Consider the following 16,154-nt stretch of genomic DNA (forward strand, 5'->3'; position numbering starts at 1 on the left):
ACTTAGTTATAACCTTCTCTGTTTATGCAAATGGTTAACATAAATTCACTGGTCAGAGCTTATTTTACCATTTGTTGAGTGTCTTTCTGTATTCTCCCTAATTTCCCAGCATCTGGGTGTCTCTATTTTACAACCTGGGAGGTTATAACTCTTGTTAGGGACATTCCTGAGGTTGGGGTGCTTTACCAGTAGCAAAATATTTTTTTTTCTTTTTCTCCCCCAATTTTAGTGGCGAACTCCCTGAGTTTCACCCATGGTTGGTTTACTATGTGGTGGGGGGTTGATCAGGTCTCAGCCCTACAGAGATGTCCTGAGTTTTAGGGGTATATTGATAATTGAATAAAACCTTTTTTAGTGAAACAGTTTTGTAACTGTATGTAACTTCTTTGTTAGTTGTTATGCTTTAGGACAGGCAAGTTTTTGTCATTCAGAAATACTTTCCCACTATGAGGTATTATCTCCTTCATCCAACGGACTATCCAAAATAATAAAACAGATTAACAAAAACATTGTGGGGTTACATACTTGGAGATACAGTGTAGCAGTGCCTGCAAAGTAAGAAATACAATTTTGTTTATTATTACCATATCTAGAGACCCTAAAGAATTCTTTTTGTTTTATATAACACTTTTATGCAAACTGAATCCTAGATGCTTTACAGCATTAAATAATATGAACCAGTAGATGAGACACCTGAGACATTGCTGAAAACAGAGGTGTCAATGATCACTAAAGTCCTAATGCAGAGGGCCTAGAAGAAAATTAAAAGGCACAGCTGAAGTGGAAGATGGTATGATTTAAGAGGGTTTCTGGGGCTACTTTGAAATGCCCAAATGCCCCAACAGCCTATAAACCTCATGCATAAGCACCTGCGGGCCCTTGTTTAGTTGGTAAAAATCTGATAATAGAAATCTGATAATAGAATATACCACCGATTTGGGGCATCTACCCTGATTTTGACAGTCTGCCCTGAGGTAGGCCCTTATTGCTGTGAGCCACTCCAGGCAGTGTGACAGATGGGTTAGTGGTAAGTTGATGTGGAGTTGGCAGAGACTGACATTGAATTGCGTGTCCTTTCTGGACAATTTTAGCACCCAACCTGTAAATGGGAATTGCAGCCCATGCAGCCACAAAAAAAGGAAAGGGCAAGTGTCACGAGACAGAGTAAAGATCCTCCATAACTGGTCCAGGACTCTCAACATCAGCATCAAACCTGAAACCTCCAGCCTGAAGAAAAATGCATGTTGTTATTATATAGAAAAAAGGGCCTCTCTTCTTGTGAGCATAATCAGAGCCTGCCTGCTCTTAACATGGCTTTATCTGTACTGCAGTGTAGTATCTAATAAGCTGGCTGTTTGGTTAGTGAAGGTGTTTACTAGAAACCACCATCCTTTCTCTCTCTTCCTTCTTCTGCCCATGATTATATTTTCACTTCTACATCCAGGAAGCTGATTCGTGGGGAAGACTAAAATATCAGCTGGTTCCTGAGCTGTGATTGCTTTTCAACACATGACAACTGGAAACCCCCAAGCACCCTGCCAACCACAGGGCACCGACTCCATGGGAAAAATGAGTGGGTGCTCAGCACCCACCGGCAATAGTGGTGCTGTGGCCCCAGCCACGGATCGGCAGTTCCCAGGAAGCCCTGCCCACACTGATCAGCCCGGTAGGTGGCTGTGCTTATCAGCTGTTTGGTGGGCTCCCCTGAATGCAGCCCTGCCCCCCCCATCAGATGTTTTGTGGCCCCTGGGCTGGCTGCAGCAGGGGCTGACCCAGCCCTGCTTCAGCCCTGAGTGGGGCCTCTCCTCCAGCCACCTCAGGGAGCTGCTCCAGCAAGCGGTAGGGGTAGGCGAGCAGGGAGCGCAGGACTCCCTCTGCTCTTCAGAAGCCTGGCCTGATCAGCAGCAGTGAAATGCTGCTCACCTGGGTCACCCCACCTTCTACGCAAATCTCCTGGGCAGTCTCCAGCTCCCAGCCTGTTCCAACTGCAGGCAGCACTAGATGAGTCTCCTTCCAGGCAGAGGGAGCCTGGCTGGGAGTGGGTGGGACCCACTGCAGTGTCAGGAGAGTCTACCCATGGGTGCAGTTTGGGGGGCTCCCAAACAGAGGCAAGGTGTGGGAGGGGGGGTACATGCAGAGTCACTGCCACTGCCTTTCTCCATTTCTGTGAGTGCTGAGCTGCTCTGCCTGAGTGGGGAGGTGTCTGTCCTCAGGGATGCCACTTAGGGAGAGAAAGGAGGACTGTCCTGGTCCCCCAGGATAGTAAAAATTTGGGGGCAAATTTGTCTCTCTCATTCCTTCCTTGCACCCGTGCATCCTTTATCCAAAATACTCATTTGGCACTGAAGTTAAATAGGTGTTAACAAAATCAGACAAAACACAGAGTTTTTTCAAAGTGTGATTTAAAATCCCTTACCTTCTCCATTGCTCAATTTTCTGTCTCTGGACTCTTTTGTTGTTATCATCTCACTAGTTCTCCTGTTATCATAGGCTTTGTCTGGACTAGGGTTTGTTTCCTGTTGTAATTAATTGCCAATTGCTTGTTAAATGATTGTAAATGCTAATCTAGAGCCAAACATTTGCAGAGTATCATGGGAGTTTAGCTCGGACAAACCACAAAACTTGGTGGTCCAGAAACAACATTTGTGGAGAGCCTCAGTTATTAACATAATTAGCATTTACAATCAATTAGCTAAAATTATAACAAGACCACCAATTCTAGTCTAGACAAAGACAAAGCATGAGTCCTCCAGGCTAGACGGGACCTGGATTTTTAATATAAAAGGAGACAACATAAATGTATCTTCCCTCCCCGCAAAAACCCAAACAAACATACAAACAAACAAAAACCCACCTAGGCCCCCAAATCATCATGCCTTCTTTACACATCAGAAGAAAATCAAACAATGGCACAGTCTTAGTTATTGCCCCTTTATAAATCACCTTTAAAAATGAAATTATCCTTTACATTCCTAATTCCTCAAAATCAGGGTAACTGCCGACTTTGTATGGCTGAAAGACTGGAGCTGGATTTGAAAATGTGTCCCTTTCCACCATTGCATGTACATATAGAATAGAGTGCTGGGAGCACAACAGAATAGGTTAGGGTAAGAGAAAGTTGATCGGGAAAAGGCCCTCAAAAAACCCTTGTCTTGAAAATAGCCACAGGGTTGGTTTAGTAGTCAAGATTTTTTATGTTGTTTAAGTGAGATACAGTCTGTCATAAATATAGAGGGAAGGGTAGCAACCTTTTATGTATCTAGTAGCATAAAATCCCTCCTTGGCATCTATACTGGATTGCTTTACCTGTAAGGGGTTAAGCAGTTCAAATAACCTAGTTGGCACCTGACCAGAAGGACCAATGACAAAAGAAGATACTTTCAAATCTGGGGTGGGGGGGAGGATTTGTTGTTGTTCTCTTTTGTTGTTCCCTCTCTGGACAGAGGGAGAAGCCAAGCAGGCACAATATCTCCTGAAAATATACCTGGAATTAACGTTCCCTCTAATTTTTGACAAGCCGTGTATGCAAAAAATTTCTTTTGTGCAAATTTTTGACAGGCTGACTGCACAAAAAATTTCTTCTGTGCAAATTGTGCTTCTGTGCAAATTTTTGTGCATCTGGTGTTTTCCCGTGTGCATGGGGTTTAGGATCTGTGTGCACGCACACACAGCTTAGAGGGAACAATGCCTGGAATAATCCATCTAAAAGCACAGAAATTGTAAGTAGAGCAAGGAAATGCATTAGGTTACCTTTTGTTTTGGCTTGTGAATTTTTCTATGCTACAGAGGTAGTTTTGTTCCTGTTTTTGTTAACTGTGAAGCTGAGCCCAGAGGGGAATCCTCTGTGTTTTAAATCTTTTTATTATTTGTAAAGTTACCTTCCATTCTGATTTTCCAGGTGTGATTCTTTTACTTTTTTCTTTATAAATAAAGTTTTTATTTTTAGAACCTGATTGATTTTTAGTGTCCTGAAGACAAAGGGTATGGTCTGTGCTCACATTGCTAAGGCAATTGATTGGAATATTATTCTCAAGCCTCCTCAGAAAAGGGGGTGAAGCAGCTTGGGGGGATATTTTGGGGGGATAGGGATTCCAAGTGATCCTTCCCTGCATTTTTGTGTAAATCACTTGGTGGTGGCAGCAGTTCCTCCAAGGACAAGGAAAGGAATTTGTGCCTTGGGGAAGTTTTAACCTAAGGTGGTAGAATATAAGCTTAGGGGGTCTGTCATGCGGGTCCCCACCTCTGTACCCCAGAGTTCAGAGTCAGGGAGAATCCTGACACAGTCCCACTAAAAAAATTATGTAACATCCAAATTTTATACTACTTATAACTTTTTTTTACACATACTTGGGGCCCAAACTGTAGGTCTGATCCTGATAATACTCTTTTGGGATCAATCGTGGATAATTTCCACTATCCACTTCCCTTTTGGGAAAGCAATAATTAAAAAGTTATTTGGGGGCCAGAGTAGAATTTATGGTGCAAATTTAGGTCATTTGATCAAGCAAATATATGTCCTCCCTGCTATGACCTTCTTTTAATTTTCAAAGTACTCTAAAATCCATATGCATAATGAGATTATCTATGATATTTGTATGCCACAACAGGGGCAATGCAAGTTTGGAGTAATTTAGTTCAGGGATTCCTCAGATACTGTCCTCCCCCCCCACACACACACAATAAAAAGATTTTAATATTCCAAAACTGATATGCATAGTGAGATTACCTTGAACAATGGTATTCTGAAACTGAAACGGAGGTAGAGGGGAACTCCATTTGCAAGGAATGAGTCATTTCACACCACCCACAGCTATTGTGTTAGACTATTCATCTCTTTAGCGTGTCCTAATTCATCTGAGCACACTCCACTGAGATGAATGGGCCATTCCACACATCAACAGTTCTCCTGTACTGCAGAGGGCTATGCAGAGCCCCTTCCTTTACACTAGCTCCCTGCTATTCCTCTTGCTGCCTCCAGTTGGTAGATGTGCTCCTAAAAGCCTAGCAGTTACCATCCTCCTTTCTTCCCATGGCCGGTCCAGCCCTACCATGGGCATGGTGAGACCAGGAGGAGGGGAGAGCTGGTAGTTAATGTGACAGATCATCTTTCCCCTCCCACAGGTGCCCTCCAATCATGCCCCCTCACTAATACCTCTTCCTTCAGAAACAAGGGAAATTAACTGCCGAAAAACGTGGTTAATGCAGGCCTTATTTACACTACAGCATCTTTGCCAGTATAGCTATGCCAGCATAGCTATCCTGGCAGAGCCCCCTCAAGGAGACATAGGGTAAGCTGACAGAAGTTCTGTTAACATAGCTGCATCACCTTGCCAGACAACATTAGCTAAGCTGACAAAGAGCCATTCTTCTCATAGCATAATTGTGTCTACAGCAGGGTTTTTGCTAACATAGCTATGTCAGCCAGGGGTGTGAATTTTTTTTTCATGCTTCTAGAGGACATAGCTATGCTGGCAAACTTTGTAGTATAGATTAAGGCCTGCAAAATTAGGTCAATGTAAATCACCTTGCGTCAACCTAGTTGTGCATGTGTCTACACTCAGATTTGTCTCCTGCTGATGTAGGTGCCCCGTTACAGTGACAAAGTAACACCACCTGTCAGGGTTCCCTCCCCACTCTGAACTCTGGGGTATAGATGTGGGGACCCGCATGAACAACCCCCTAAATTTATTCCTACCAGCTTAGCTTAAACATTCCCCAAGGCACAAATCCCTTTTGTCCTTGGATGGTATGCTGCAACCACCAAGTGATTTAAACAAACATTCAGGGAGGGTCACTTGGAGCCCTATCTCCCCCAGAATATCCCCCCAAGCCCTTACACCTCCTTTCCTGGGGAGGCTTGAGAATAATATCCTAACCAATTGGTTACAAAGTGAGCACAGATCAACCCCCCCTGGGTCTTAGGATACTGAAAATCAATCAGGCGCTTAAAAGAAGAATTTTATTTAAAGAAAAGGTAAAAGAACCACCTCTGTAAAATCAGGATGGAAGATAACTTTACAGGGTAACAAAAGAGTCACAAACACAGAGGAACTCCCTCTAGGCTTCTTTCAAAGTTACAAAAAACAGGAATAAACCTCCCTCTAGCAAAGGGAAAATTCACAAGCTAAAACAAAAGATAACCTAACATGCCTTGTGTCATAAATATAAAGGGAAGGCTAACCACCTTTAAATCCCTCCTGGCCAGAGGAAAACATCCTTTCACCTGTAAAGGGTTAAGAAGCTAAAGATAACCTCGCTGGCACCTGATCAAAATGACCAATGCGGAGACAAGATACTTTCAAAGCTGGTGGGGGGAAACAAAGGGTTCTCTCGGTCTGTGTGTTGCTTTTGTTGGGACCAGAACAGGAATGCAGGTCAGATCTCCTGTAAAGGGCTAATAAGCAATCTAGTTAGATATGCGTTAGATTCTGTTTTCTTTGAATGGCTGATAAAATAAGTTGTGCTGAATGGAATGGATATTCCTGTTTTTGTGTCTTTTTGTAATTTAAGGTTTTGCCTAGAGAGATTCTCTATGTTTTGAATCTGATTACCCTGTAAGGTAGTTACCATCCTGATTTTACAGAGGTGATTCTTTTACTTTTTCTTCAATTAAAATTCTTCTTTTAAGAACCTGATTGCTTTTTCATTGTTCTTAAGATCCAAGGGTTTGGGTCTGTGTTCACCTATGTAAATTGGTGAGGATTTTTATCAAGCCTTCCCCAGGAAAGGGGGTGTAGGGCTTGGGGGGATTTTGGGGGGAAAGACATTTCCAAGTGGGCTCTTTCCTGGTTATATTTTGTTAGACGCTTGGTGGTGGCAGCAATAAAGTCCAGGGACAAAAGTTAAAATAGTTTGTACCTTGGGGAAGTTTTAACCTAAGCTGATAAGTATAAGCTTAGGGGGGTTTTCATGCTGGTCCCCACATCTGTACCCTAGAGTTCAGAGTGGGGTAGGAACCTTGACACCTTGCCTGGCTTTACTTACTATTTTTGTAATATTAGAGACTGCTTCAGGATTGGTGGAGGAGACGGATTTTGGCCTGGCCTCTTTCAGTCCTGGGAGAGAGAACAACCAACAAAAAGCACAAACAAAGCCTCCCCCTCCCCAGATTTGAAAGTATCTTCTTTCCCCATTGGTCCTCTTGATCAGGTGCCAACCAGGTTATTTGAGCTTCTTAACCCCTTACAGGTAAGGAGAAATTCTAGGCTACCCTTAGCTGTACGTTTATGACCTCCCCCGGATGGTGTTGAACCATGGTTGACCCTACTGTGGTTGACGCAGTGCGAGTATAGACATTGCATGACCTATGTCAAGCTTACCAGTCCTCCAGCAGCTGTCCCACAATGCCCAACACATCACAATTGTAAATACCAGTTCCCAGGGGTCACATACACCAGAAGCCAATTCCCCCCCCCCTTTAAAAATTCCACATATAGTAATTGCAGCCAGAGGGAACAGGGGAGAGACTGGAGAATAGCACTGTCACCAGGAAAAGGCAGGTCTGTGGGATCGGGGACTCTTTATTGAGAATAATAGATAGGCCTGTAACTAGAGCTGATCCAGAGAATAGAAGGGTGTGCTGTCTTCCGGGTGCTAAGATACGGGATGTAGATCTGAGGTTGAAAAGGATCCTAAAGGGAGCAGGAAAGAATCCCCTAATTATCCTTCATGTGGGAACAAATGATACGGCTAGATTCTCGCTGGAAAGTATTAAGGGAGACTATGCTAGGCTGGGGAAGACCCTTAAGGAAATTGAGGCTCAGGTGATCTTTAGTGGGATCCTTCCTGTTTCTAGAGAAGGGCAACAAAGGTGTGACAAGATTATGACTGTCAACAGATGGCTTAGGCAGTGGTGCTATAAGGAGGGATGTATGGCCACTGGGAGGCGTTCACAGACAGAGGACAGGTTTCAGAGTAGCAGCCGTGTTAGTCTATATTCGCAAAAAGAAAAGGAGTACTTGTGGCACCTTAGAGACTAACAAATTTATTAGAGCATAAGCTTTCGTGAGCTACAGCTCACTTCATCGGATGCATCCGATGAAGTGAGCTGTAGCTCACGAAAGCTTATGCTCTAATAAATTTGTTAGACAGAGGACAGTTCTCTCGGGATGGACTTCATCTGAGTAGGGAAGGAAATAACCTTGATCCTAGAAGTCTGGCACAACTGATGAATAGAGCTTTAAACTAGGAATTAGGGGGAAATGGTTGGGAGATGTCCAGGTAATCTCCACGCCAGATTTTAGCATTGAGAGGGAAGAAGACGAAGTAAGAAAGGATACAGCCGTGGGTAGGAGAATGTATATAAGGAGCGAGGGCGGTGTGGATACTAGTCTAATAGGTTATACTGGCTGTAGAATGACTGTGCCTAATAGGGTACAAAATGTGAGCGAGGCCAAACAGCAAAAATTAAGATGTTTGTATACCAATGCGAGGAGCCTAGGTAACAAAATGGAGGAACTAGAGCTACTGGTGCAGGAAGTGAAACCAGATATTATAGGGATAACAGAAACATGGTGGAATAGTAGTCATGACTGGACTACAGGTATTGAAGGATATGTGCTGTTTAGGAAAGACAGAAACAAAGGTAAAGGTGGTGGAGTAGCATTGTATATCGATGAGGTAGAATGTAAAGAAATAAGAAGCGATGCAATGGATAAGACAGAGTCCGTCTGGGCAAAAATTACATTGGGGAAGATAACTAGTAAAGCCTCTCCTACGATAGTGCCTGGGGTGTGCTATAGACCTCTGGGATCTAATTTGGATATGGATAGAGCCCTTTTTAATGTTTTTAATAAAGTAAATACTAATGGAAACTGCGTGATCATGGGAGACTTTAATTTCCCAGATATAGACTGGAGGACCAGTGCTAGTAATAATAATAGGGCTCAGATTTTCCTAGATGCGATAGCTGATGGATTCCTTCATCAAGTAGTTGCTGAACCGACTAGAGGGGATGCCATTTTAGATTTAATTTTGGTGAGTAGCGAGGACCTCATAGAAGAAATGGTTGTAGGGGACAATCTTGGCTCAAGTGATCATGAGCTAATTCAGTTCAAACTAAATGGAAGGATTAACAAAAATAAATCTGCAACTAGAGTTTTGGATTTCAAAAGGGCTGACTTTCAAAAATTAAGGAAATTAGTTAGGGAAGTGGATTGGACTGAAGAACTTATAGATCTAAAGGTAGAGGAGGCCTGGGATTACTTTAAATCAAAGCTGCTGAAGCTATTGGAAGCCTGTATCCCAAGAAAGGGGAAAAAATTCATAGGAAGGAGTTGTAGACCAAGCTGGATGAGCAAGCATCTTAGAGAGGTGATTAAGAAGAAGCAGAAAGCATACAGGGAGTGGAAGATGGGAGGGATCAGCAAGGAAAGCTACCTAATTGAGGTCAGAACATGTAGGGATCAAGTGAGACAGGCTAAAAGTCGAGTAGAGTTGGACCTTGCAAAGGGAATTAAAACCAATAGTAAAAGGTTCTATAGCCATATAAATAAGAAGAAAACTAAGAAAGAAGAAGTGGGGGCACTAAATACTGAGGATGGAGTGGAGGTTAAAGATAATCTAGGCATGGCCCAATATCTAAACAAATACTTTGCCTCAGTCTTTACTAAGGCTAAAGAGGATCTTAGGGATAATGGTAGCATGACAAATGGGAATGAGGATATGGAGGTAGATATTACCATATCTGAGGTAGAAACAAAACTCAAACAGCTTAATGGGACTAAATCGGGGGGCCCAGATAATCTTCATCCAAGAATATTAAAGGAATTGGCACCTGAAATTGCAAGCCCATTAGCAAGAATTTTTAATGAATCTGTAAACTCAGGAGTAGTACCGAATGATTGGAGAATTGCTAATATAGTTCCTATTTTTAAGAAAGGGAAAAAAAAGTGATCCGGGTAACTACAGGCCAGTTAGTTTGACATCTGTAGTATGCAAGGTCCTGGAAAAATTTTTGAAGGAGAAATTAGTTAAGGACTTGAAGTCAATGGTAAATGGGACAAAATACATGGTTTTACAAAAGGTAGATTGTGCCAAACCAACCTAATCTCCTTTTTTGAAAAAGTAACAGATTTTTTAGATAAAGGAAATGCAGTGGATCTAATTTACCTAGATTTCAGTAAGGCATTTGATACCGTGCCACATGGGGAATTATTAGTTCAATTGGAGAAGATGGGGATCATATGAACATCAAAAGGTGGATAAGGAATTGGTTAAAGGGGAGACTGCAACGGGTCCTACTGAAAGGCGAACTGTCAGGTTGGAGGGAGGTTACCAGTGGAGTTCCTCAGGGATCGGTTTTGGGACCAATCTTATTTAATCTTTTTATTACTGACCTTAGCACAAAAAGTGGGAGTGTGCTTAAAAAGTTTGCAGATGATAAAAAGCTGGGAGGTATTGCCAATTCAGAGAAGGATCGGGATATTATACAGGAGGATCTGGATGACCTTGTAAACTGGAGTAATAGTAATAGGATGAAATTTAATAGTGAGAAGTGTAAAGTTACGAATTTAGGGATTAATAACAAGAATTTTAGTTATAAATTGGGGACGCATCAATTAGAAGTAACGGAAGAGGAGAAGGACCTTGGAGTATTGGTTGATCATAGGATGACTATGAGCTGCCAATGTGATATGGCTGTGAAAAAAGCTAATGCGGTTTTGGGATGCATCAGGAGAGGCATTTCCAGTAGGGATAAGGAGGTTTTAGTACCATTATACAAGGCATTGGTGAGACCTCACCTAGAATACTGTGTGCAGTTCTGGTCTCCCATGTTTAAAAAGGATGAATTCAAACCTGAGCAGGTACAGAGAAGGGCTACTAGGATGATCCGAGGAATGGAAAACTTGTCTTATGAAAGGAGACTTAAGGAGCTTGGCTTGTTTAGCCTAACTAAAAGAAGGTTGAGGGGAGATATGATTGCCCTCTATAAATATATCAGAGGGATAAATACAGGAGAGGGAGAGGAATTATTTAAGCTCAGCACCAATGTGGACACAAGAACAAATGGGTATAAACTGGCCACCAGGAAGTTTAGACTTGAAATCAGATGAAGGTTTTTAACCATCAGAGGAGTGAAGTTTTGGAATAGCCTTCCAAGGGAAGCAGTGGGGGCAAAAGATCTATCTGGTTTTAAGATTCTACTCGATAAGTTTATGGATGAGATGGTATGATGGGATAATGGGATTTTGGTAAGTAATTTGATCTTTAAATATTCAGGGTAAACAGGCCTAATCCCCTGAAATGGGATATTAGATGGATGGGATCTTAGTTCCCAGGAAAGAATTTTCTGTAGTATCTGGCTGGTGAATCTTGCCCATATGTTCAGGGTTTAGCTGATTGCCATATTTGGGGTTGGGAAGGAATTTTCCTCCAGGGCAGATTGGAGAGGCCCTGGAGGTTTTTCGCCTTCCTCTGTAGCATGGGGCATGGGTGACTTGAGGGAGGATTCTCTGCTCCTTGAAGTTTTTAAACCATGATTTAAGGACTTCAATAGCTCAGACATAAGTGAGGTTTTTCGTAGGAGTGGGTGGGTGAGATTCTGTGGCCTGCGCTGTGCAGGAGGTCGGACTAGATGATCAGAATGGTCCCTTCTGACCTTAGTATCTATGAATCTATGAATCTATATATTTGGAATGATTGTCCAGCTTGGTTAGCACACCTAGCAGCTCTCCATGGCTATGTTCAACTGCCCAACTGATTGTGCTGGCTACAGATGCGCCTCACATAGGTAACAGACAGGTTAGGAAAACCTTGTTCACCAGACCTTAACACCCCACAAGGAATTCCCCTCTATTTGAAATAGATAAAGATACACGATAAACAACACATTCAACTCACTAGAACGCCAAACCTTCACTTCTGGCCTCAGCAACACTAACATATTTATGGCTGATGCATGTAAACTGGCCATAAACTGGTATATGGGACCATGGGGAATATATGAGATTCACCCCTGCTTGCTTCGTACCCTCTTCAACGCAAGAACTGTGTTTCAGATTCCTGCTGGCAATGCCAGTCTAACCTGCCTTCTCTGGCTTGTCAAATTGGATTTCAGAGTAGCAGCCGCGTTGTCTACATCTGCAAAAAGGAGTACTTGTGGTACCTAAGGTGCCACAAGTACTCCTTTTCTTTTTGCAAATTGGGTTTATAACTGCTGTGAATCACAATGCTATGCATTAGACTGCTTCCCAGGGTGGTGAACCACCTGTGGTTGATTAATTTTATACCAGTGTAACTCCACTGATTTCACTGGGGTCGCTCCAGATTTACAAGCTACAAGTGAGGAGAGAGTTGGGCATAAGCGCTGAGTCTATGGGTGCTCCGGGGCTCAAGCACCCATGGGAAAAAAAACAGTGGGGGTGGTCAGCACCCACCAGCCACAGCTTTTCAGCTGGGCTGCCGTTCAGCTGTTTGGCAGCTGGTGTGGAGCCTTGGGGGAGAGGGCAAAGCCGGGGCAGCAAGAGGCAGAGTGAGGGCGGGGCCCTGGTGGAGGGGGCGGAGTAGGGCAGGGCCTTGGGGTGGAACACCCACTGGGAAAAATAAAAGTCAGTGCCTATGCTGCCAGCTCAACAATACTTAGGGCTACAATGTAGAGGTGGATGGGCACGTTTTGTGCATGTATGCATGCATGTGTGTGCACATACCCCATCTCAATGCTCCCTCTGCTGAAATCCTCACCTCTGCTTCCCTTTCCTCTTGGCTACACTATTCCAACTCCCTTCTCCATGGCCAGCTCATGTTCTCATTCTCAAGACTGCTGAGACCCACACACACACCATATTCATTTTATGAGTAAAAGGATGTTTTTCCTCACTGCCAGTGCCACAATCTTCCCCAAACTTCCTCTGAGAGCCAAGATGGGCTCTTTCCTTCATCACCTGCAAGGGAGACCCAGCAGGAGAAATTCTGCCCCCAGCATCTTCACATATCCCCTCAGTTACACCTGGCACCATGCCACTGACTTCAAATGTCATTGCGGGAAGAGTTTGGCCCTGCAACTGGAGCTTAGTCCACAATCATCCCCAGTGCAGGAAATGGGATAGGAAACCTCAGAACTTCCTCAGGATCGTGCCATCGGGGAAGGGTCTGTTTCCTGCCTGCACAACTAAATAGGCCCACATGATGCACAGATCTTCACAGATCAAAGGCACCAGGGCTGTTCCCAGAGAGACCCTCTGTCTTCAGTCATTTCTGATGTCCTGTCAACCCCTCCTTGGCACTGATGGCTGGGGACGGCTCTCAATCTGTTTTAAGGTTGAGACTATCCTGCAATCTGATTCCAACAGGGGAGAAGGGATAAGCCTTAGTAACCAGGAAAGAGGCCGCAAGCATGTGATCATAATCATGACAATTTATTTATAACATTAATTATATGGTGCTGAGGGGTTTTCCTCAGCACTATATCAAACCACTTTGCCTGGGGGAATTGCTGCATGAAGAGATGAGCAGAGAGGATCCAGCAGGGCCCAGAATACAGCTCCGTCACTCACGCATTTTCCTGCTCAACATTAACTATGATGGGGAAAAGAGAGTGTGAGAGAGTTACAGAGGAATCAATGACAGGTTTCAGAGTAGCAGCCGTGTTAGTCTGTATTCGCAAAAAGAAAAGGAGTACTTGTGGCACCTTAGAGACTAACAAATTTATTAGAGCATAAGCTTTCGTGAGCTACAGCTCAGCTGTAGCTCACGAAAGCTTATGCTCTAATAAATTTGTTAGTCTCTAAGGTGCCACAAATACTCCTTTTCTTTTAGAGGAATCAATGACTCACAGAGGGGCAGCTTTTCCTCTTGTAGGTCACCTCATTCTGAGCATAGGAGCTGCAGAGACACTGCCCTGCCCAAGCTAGGGCTTCTCTGCCACAGTGATCGGACGTATTCCTAGAACATTCAGGGCTTCAGCCCTGATCCCTTTCCCAGCAGTGCTGAGTCACCCCAACCCTGGAAGATGGTTTTTCATTAATCTGTTTTGCTTTGCAGCCTGTTTAAAATCAGCCTTGATGAGAAGAGGGTTCCCAAGCGTGGGAGGACTTGCTCTTACTCTGTCCCAGAGACAGGTACAGAAAGCAGAGACTTGTTTTGACTGAGTGGGAGGACGCAGTCTTGGTACTAACCAAGCCTGCTGCCTCAGACTCAAGGCCTGAATCTGGAACTTGACAATGCGGGGGAGTTGGTGTTCCCCTCTCCCCTGAGCACTGAGGGGAGCTGGCAGACTACCCCAGGACATGGGGCAAAAGAGAACAGCAACTTTTACAACCCTCCAGACAGGCTGAGACTCAGGCTTGGGTTTCAGCTCTGTTCTACCTGAGCAGCACTGGGAAGTCTGAAAACCTCACAGTCATCTCTTCATACACTACCTTTGCTGCAGGGGGCACTGTACTCGGTGATGGCAAATTCATCTGGAAGACACAAGGGAAGGGAGATGTGATGAGGGCCGTGTGAGACCCAACCAGGACTCCTCACACTTCCACCAGGCCCTGCGGCAAAGAGCTGACACCGCACCAGAGATCTCAGGGAGGAGGGGAGGGAGCCCTCTCTCCGGGGCACTGGGGGAATCTTGCTGGGCCCCATGGAAGGAAGGCAAAGGTTACCCCAAGGCTACAGTGCAACAGGCATCTCCAGCGGGTCTGTGCCAGGTGCCCTATGTCCGTTTGCACCTCGTCTGACACACGACCACTGGTGTTGCTGCTGGGCTCTGGTTTTGTCGCCTCAATTTCCTAGCTGGGAACAGATGCATGAATGTGCCTCCTCTGGGTCACCCTCAGAGCTGGGATCTCAGGGCAGGATCTGCACCCAGGACCCTCCCAGATCCCTTTGGCTCTAACCTACCTGGATTAGCATCTTCCCTTTACAGTGTGCAAGGAGTCTGGGGCCTCAGAGACTCCCATGGTGCGAGCATGATGTCAGTGCAGGATGACCCCTAACATGTAAACTCTGTGTGCCCCACATTCTTATCCTGGAGCAGGGAAATGCTCAATCCCATATCCCAGCAGGTTCACTGTGACTCTGAATGCACCTTCTCCCCCCTGTGACAGGCCCACAGCCTCCACTGCTGCCAGCCCCACACGCACCCGTCTCGTAGTAATCATAGACTTTCACCAGCGCCGGCTTCAGGCTCTGCACGGGGAAGTCCTGCTCCACCGCGAAGGAGAAACTCTGAGTCACATTGCTCACCTGAGAGAGAAACAGACAAGGCACAGGAGGCTCTGAGCCACTTCACCCCCTCCTTCCACATCTCTTCCCCTCATTAGTGCCGCCCATGATCCTTCAGGTCCAGCATCTGCCCCCCCCCCGCCCCCTTGGCTGCAGGGGCTGGCAGGAATTCAGGCCCTGAGAGAGGTGGGATAAGCCCTGCCCGACCCCCTGGTACTCATAGGTGGGGGGAGATCAGGGCCCTGGCTCTGTGTTGGGGGAGCAGGAAGTGCTGAAGGGAAACGCTGGGGAACAGCAGCTGCTGGGGGGGGAATACATAGATTTGTCTTTCCCAGCTAAGGCTTGGGAGATCCTCTCCCTCCCCCGGGCACTTCCATTGCAGTAAATGGGGGTGATTCTTCCTGGCCCATCCCAGCCCCATGTGGCCGCTCACCTGCTCCATGTAGAGCAGCACATGGTTGGTGCTCAGTTCTGTGCGGTGGATGTGGTGACGGCCTTCTAGCTGCCAGCAGCCAAGGGAGAGAAGCAGGATGTTACTGAGCTCCCCTTCAAACTACCCCAGAGCCCTAAGGAATGGGATGCTTTCACAAATTCATAGAGTCCAAGGCCAGAAGGGACCATTGTGATCATCTATCTGACCTCCTATATAACCATGGGTGTAGTTTGGGTACATTGGGGAGTATTGCCCCCCCAAACTGCAATCCTTAGGCAGATATGGAATTTGCCCCCTGCAACATGCGCAACCCCGTTGCCCTACTGGAGCTGCCCCTCCCCACCAAATACAGAAGTCAAACTACGCCTATGTGTGTAACACAGGCCAGAGAACTTCCCCAAAAGAATTCCTAGAGCAGATCTTTTAGACAAACATTCAATCTCGATTTTAAAATGGTCAGTGATGGAGAACCATCGGGATCTCTTTCCCCTGGTGCTGTAAAGGTGAAGTATGTGTCCCCACCCAGCTGGTGGACTGAGGTGTAAAGTGCACCTGAGGGGCTGGACCC

At 45.2% G+C, this 16,154-nt stretch overlaps 1 protein-coding gene and 1 long non-coding RNA gene across 2 annotated transcripts in view; both read right to left on the reverse strand.

Annotated features, from left to right (window-relative positions):
* Positions 1 to 5,944: 5,944 nt before the first annotated feature.
* On the reverse strand, positions 5,945 to 7,012 carry LOC122460117. The gene is made up of 2 exons (XR_006281206.1): positions 6,966 to 7,012; positions 5,945 to 6,150 (listed from the first exon to the last, which is right to left on the reverse strand). It is a non-coding gene; the product is annotated as an uncharacterized LOC122460117 (long non-coding RNA).
* A 6,331-nt stretch (positions 7,013 to 13,343) lies between these two features.
* Positions 13,344 to 16,154, reverse strand: part of A2M (alpha-2-macroglobulin) — a 48,243-nt gene continuing 45,432 nt past the window's right edge. The window contains exons 34-37 of the mRNA XM_043513896.1: positions 15,587 to 15,655; positions 15,072 to 15,174; positions 14,358 to 14,399; positions 13,344 to 13,515 (exon numbers count right to left, since the gene is read on the reverse strand). Of these exons, the coding sequence (XP_043369831.1) occupies positions 13,490 to 13,515; positions 14,358 to 14,399; positions 15,072 to 15,174; positions 15,587 to 15,655 (240 nt within the window). The 3' untranslated portion in view covers positions 13,344 to 13,489. The remainder of the gene's footprint in view (positions 13,516 to 14,357; positions 14,400 to 15,071; positions 15,175 to 15,586; positions 15,656 to 16,154) is intronic.

Source organism: Dermochelys coriacea, chromosome 1 (assembly GCF_009764565.3).
Source record: "Dermochelys coriacea isolate rDerCor1 chromosome 1, rDerCor1.pri.v4, whole genome shotgun sequence".
Lineage (NCBI taxonomy): Eukaryota > Metazoa > Chordata > Testudines > Dermochelyidae > Dermochelys > Dermochelys coriacea.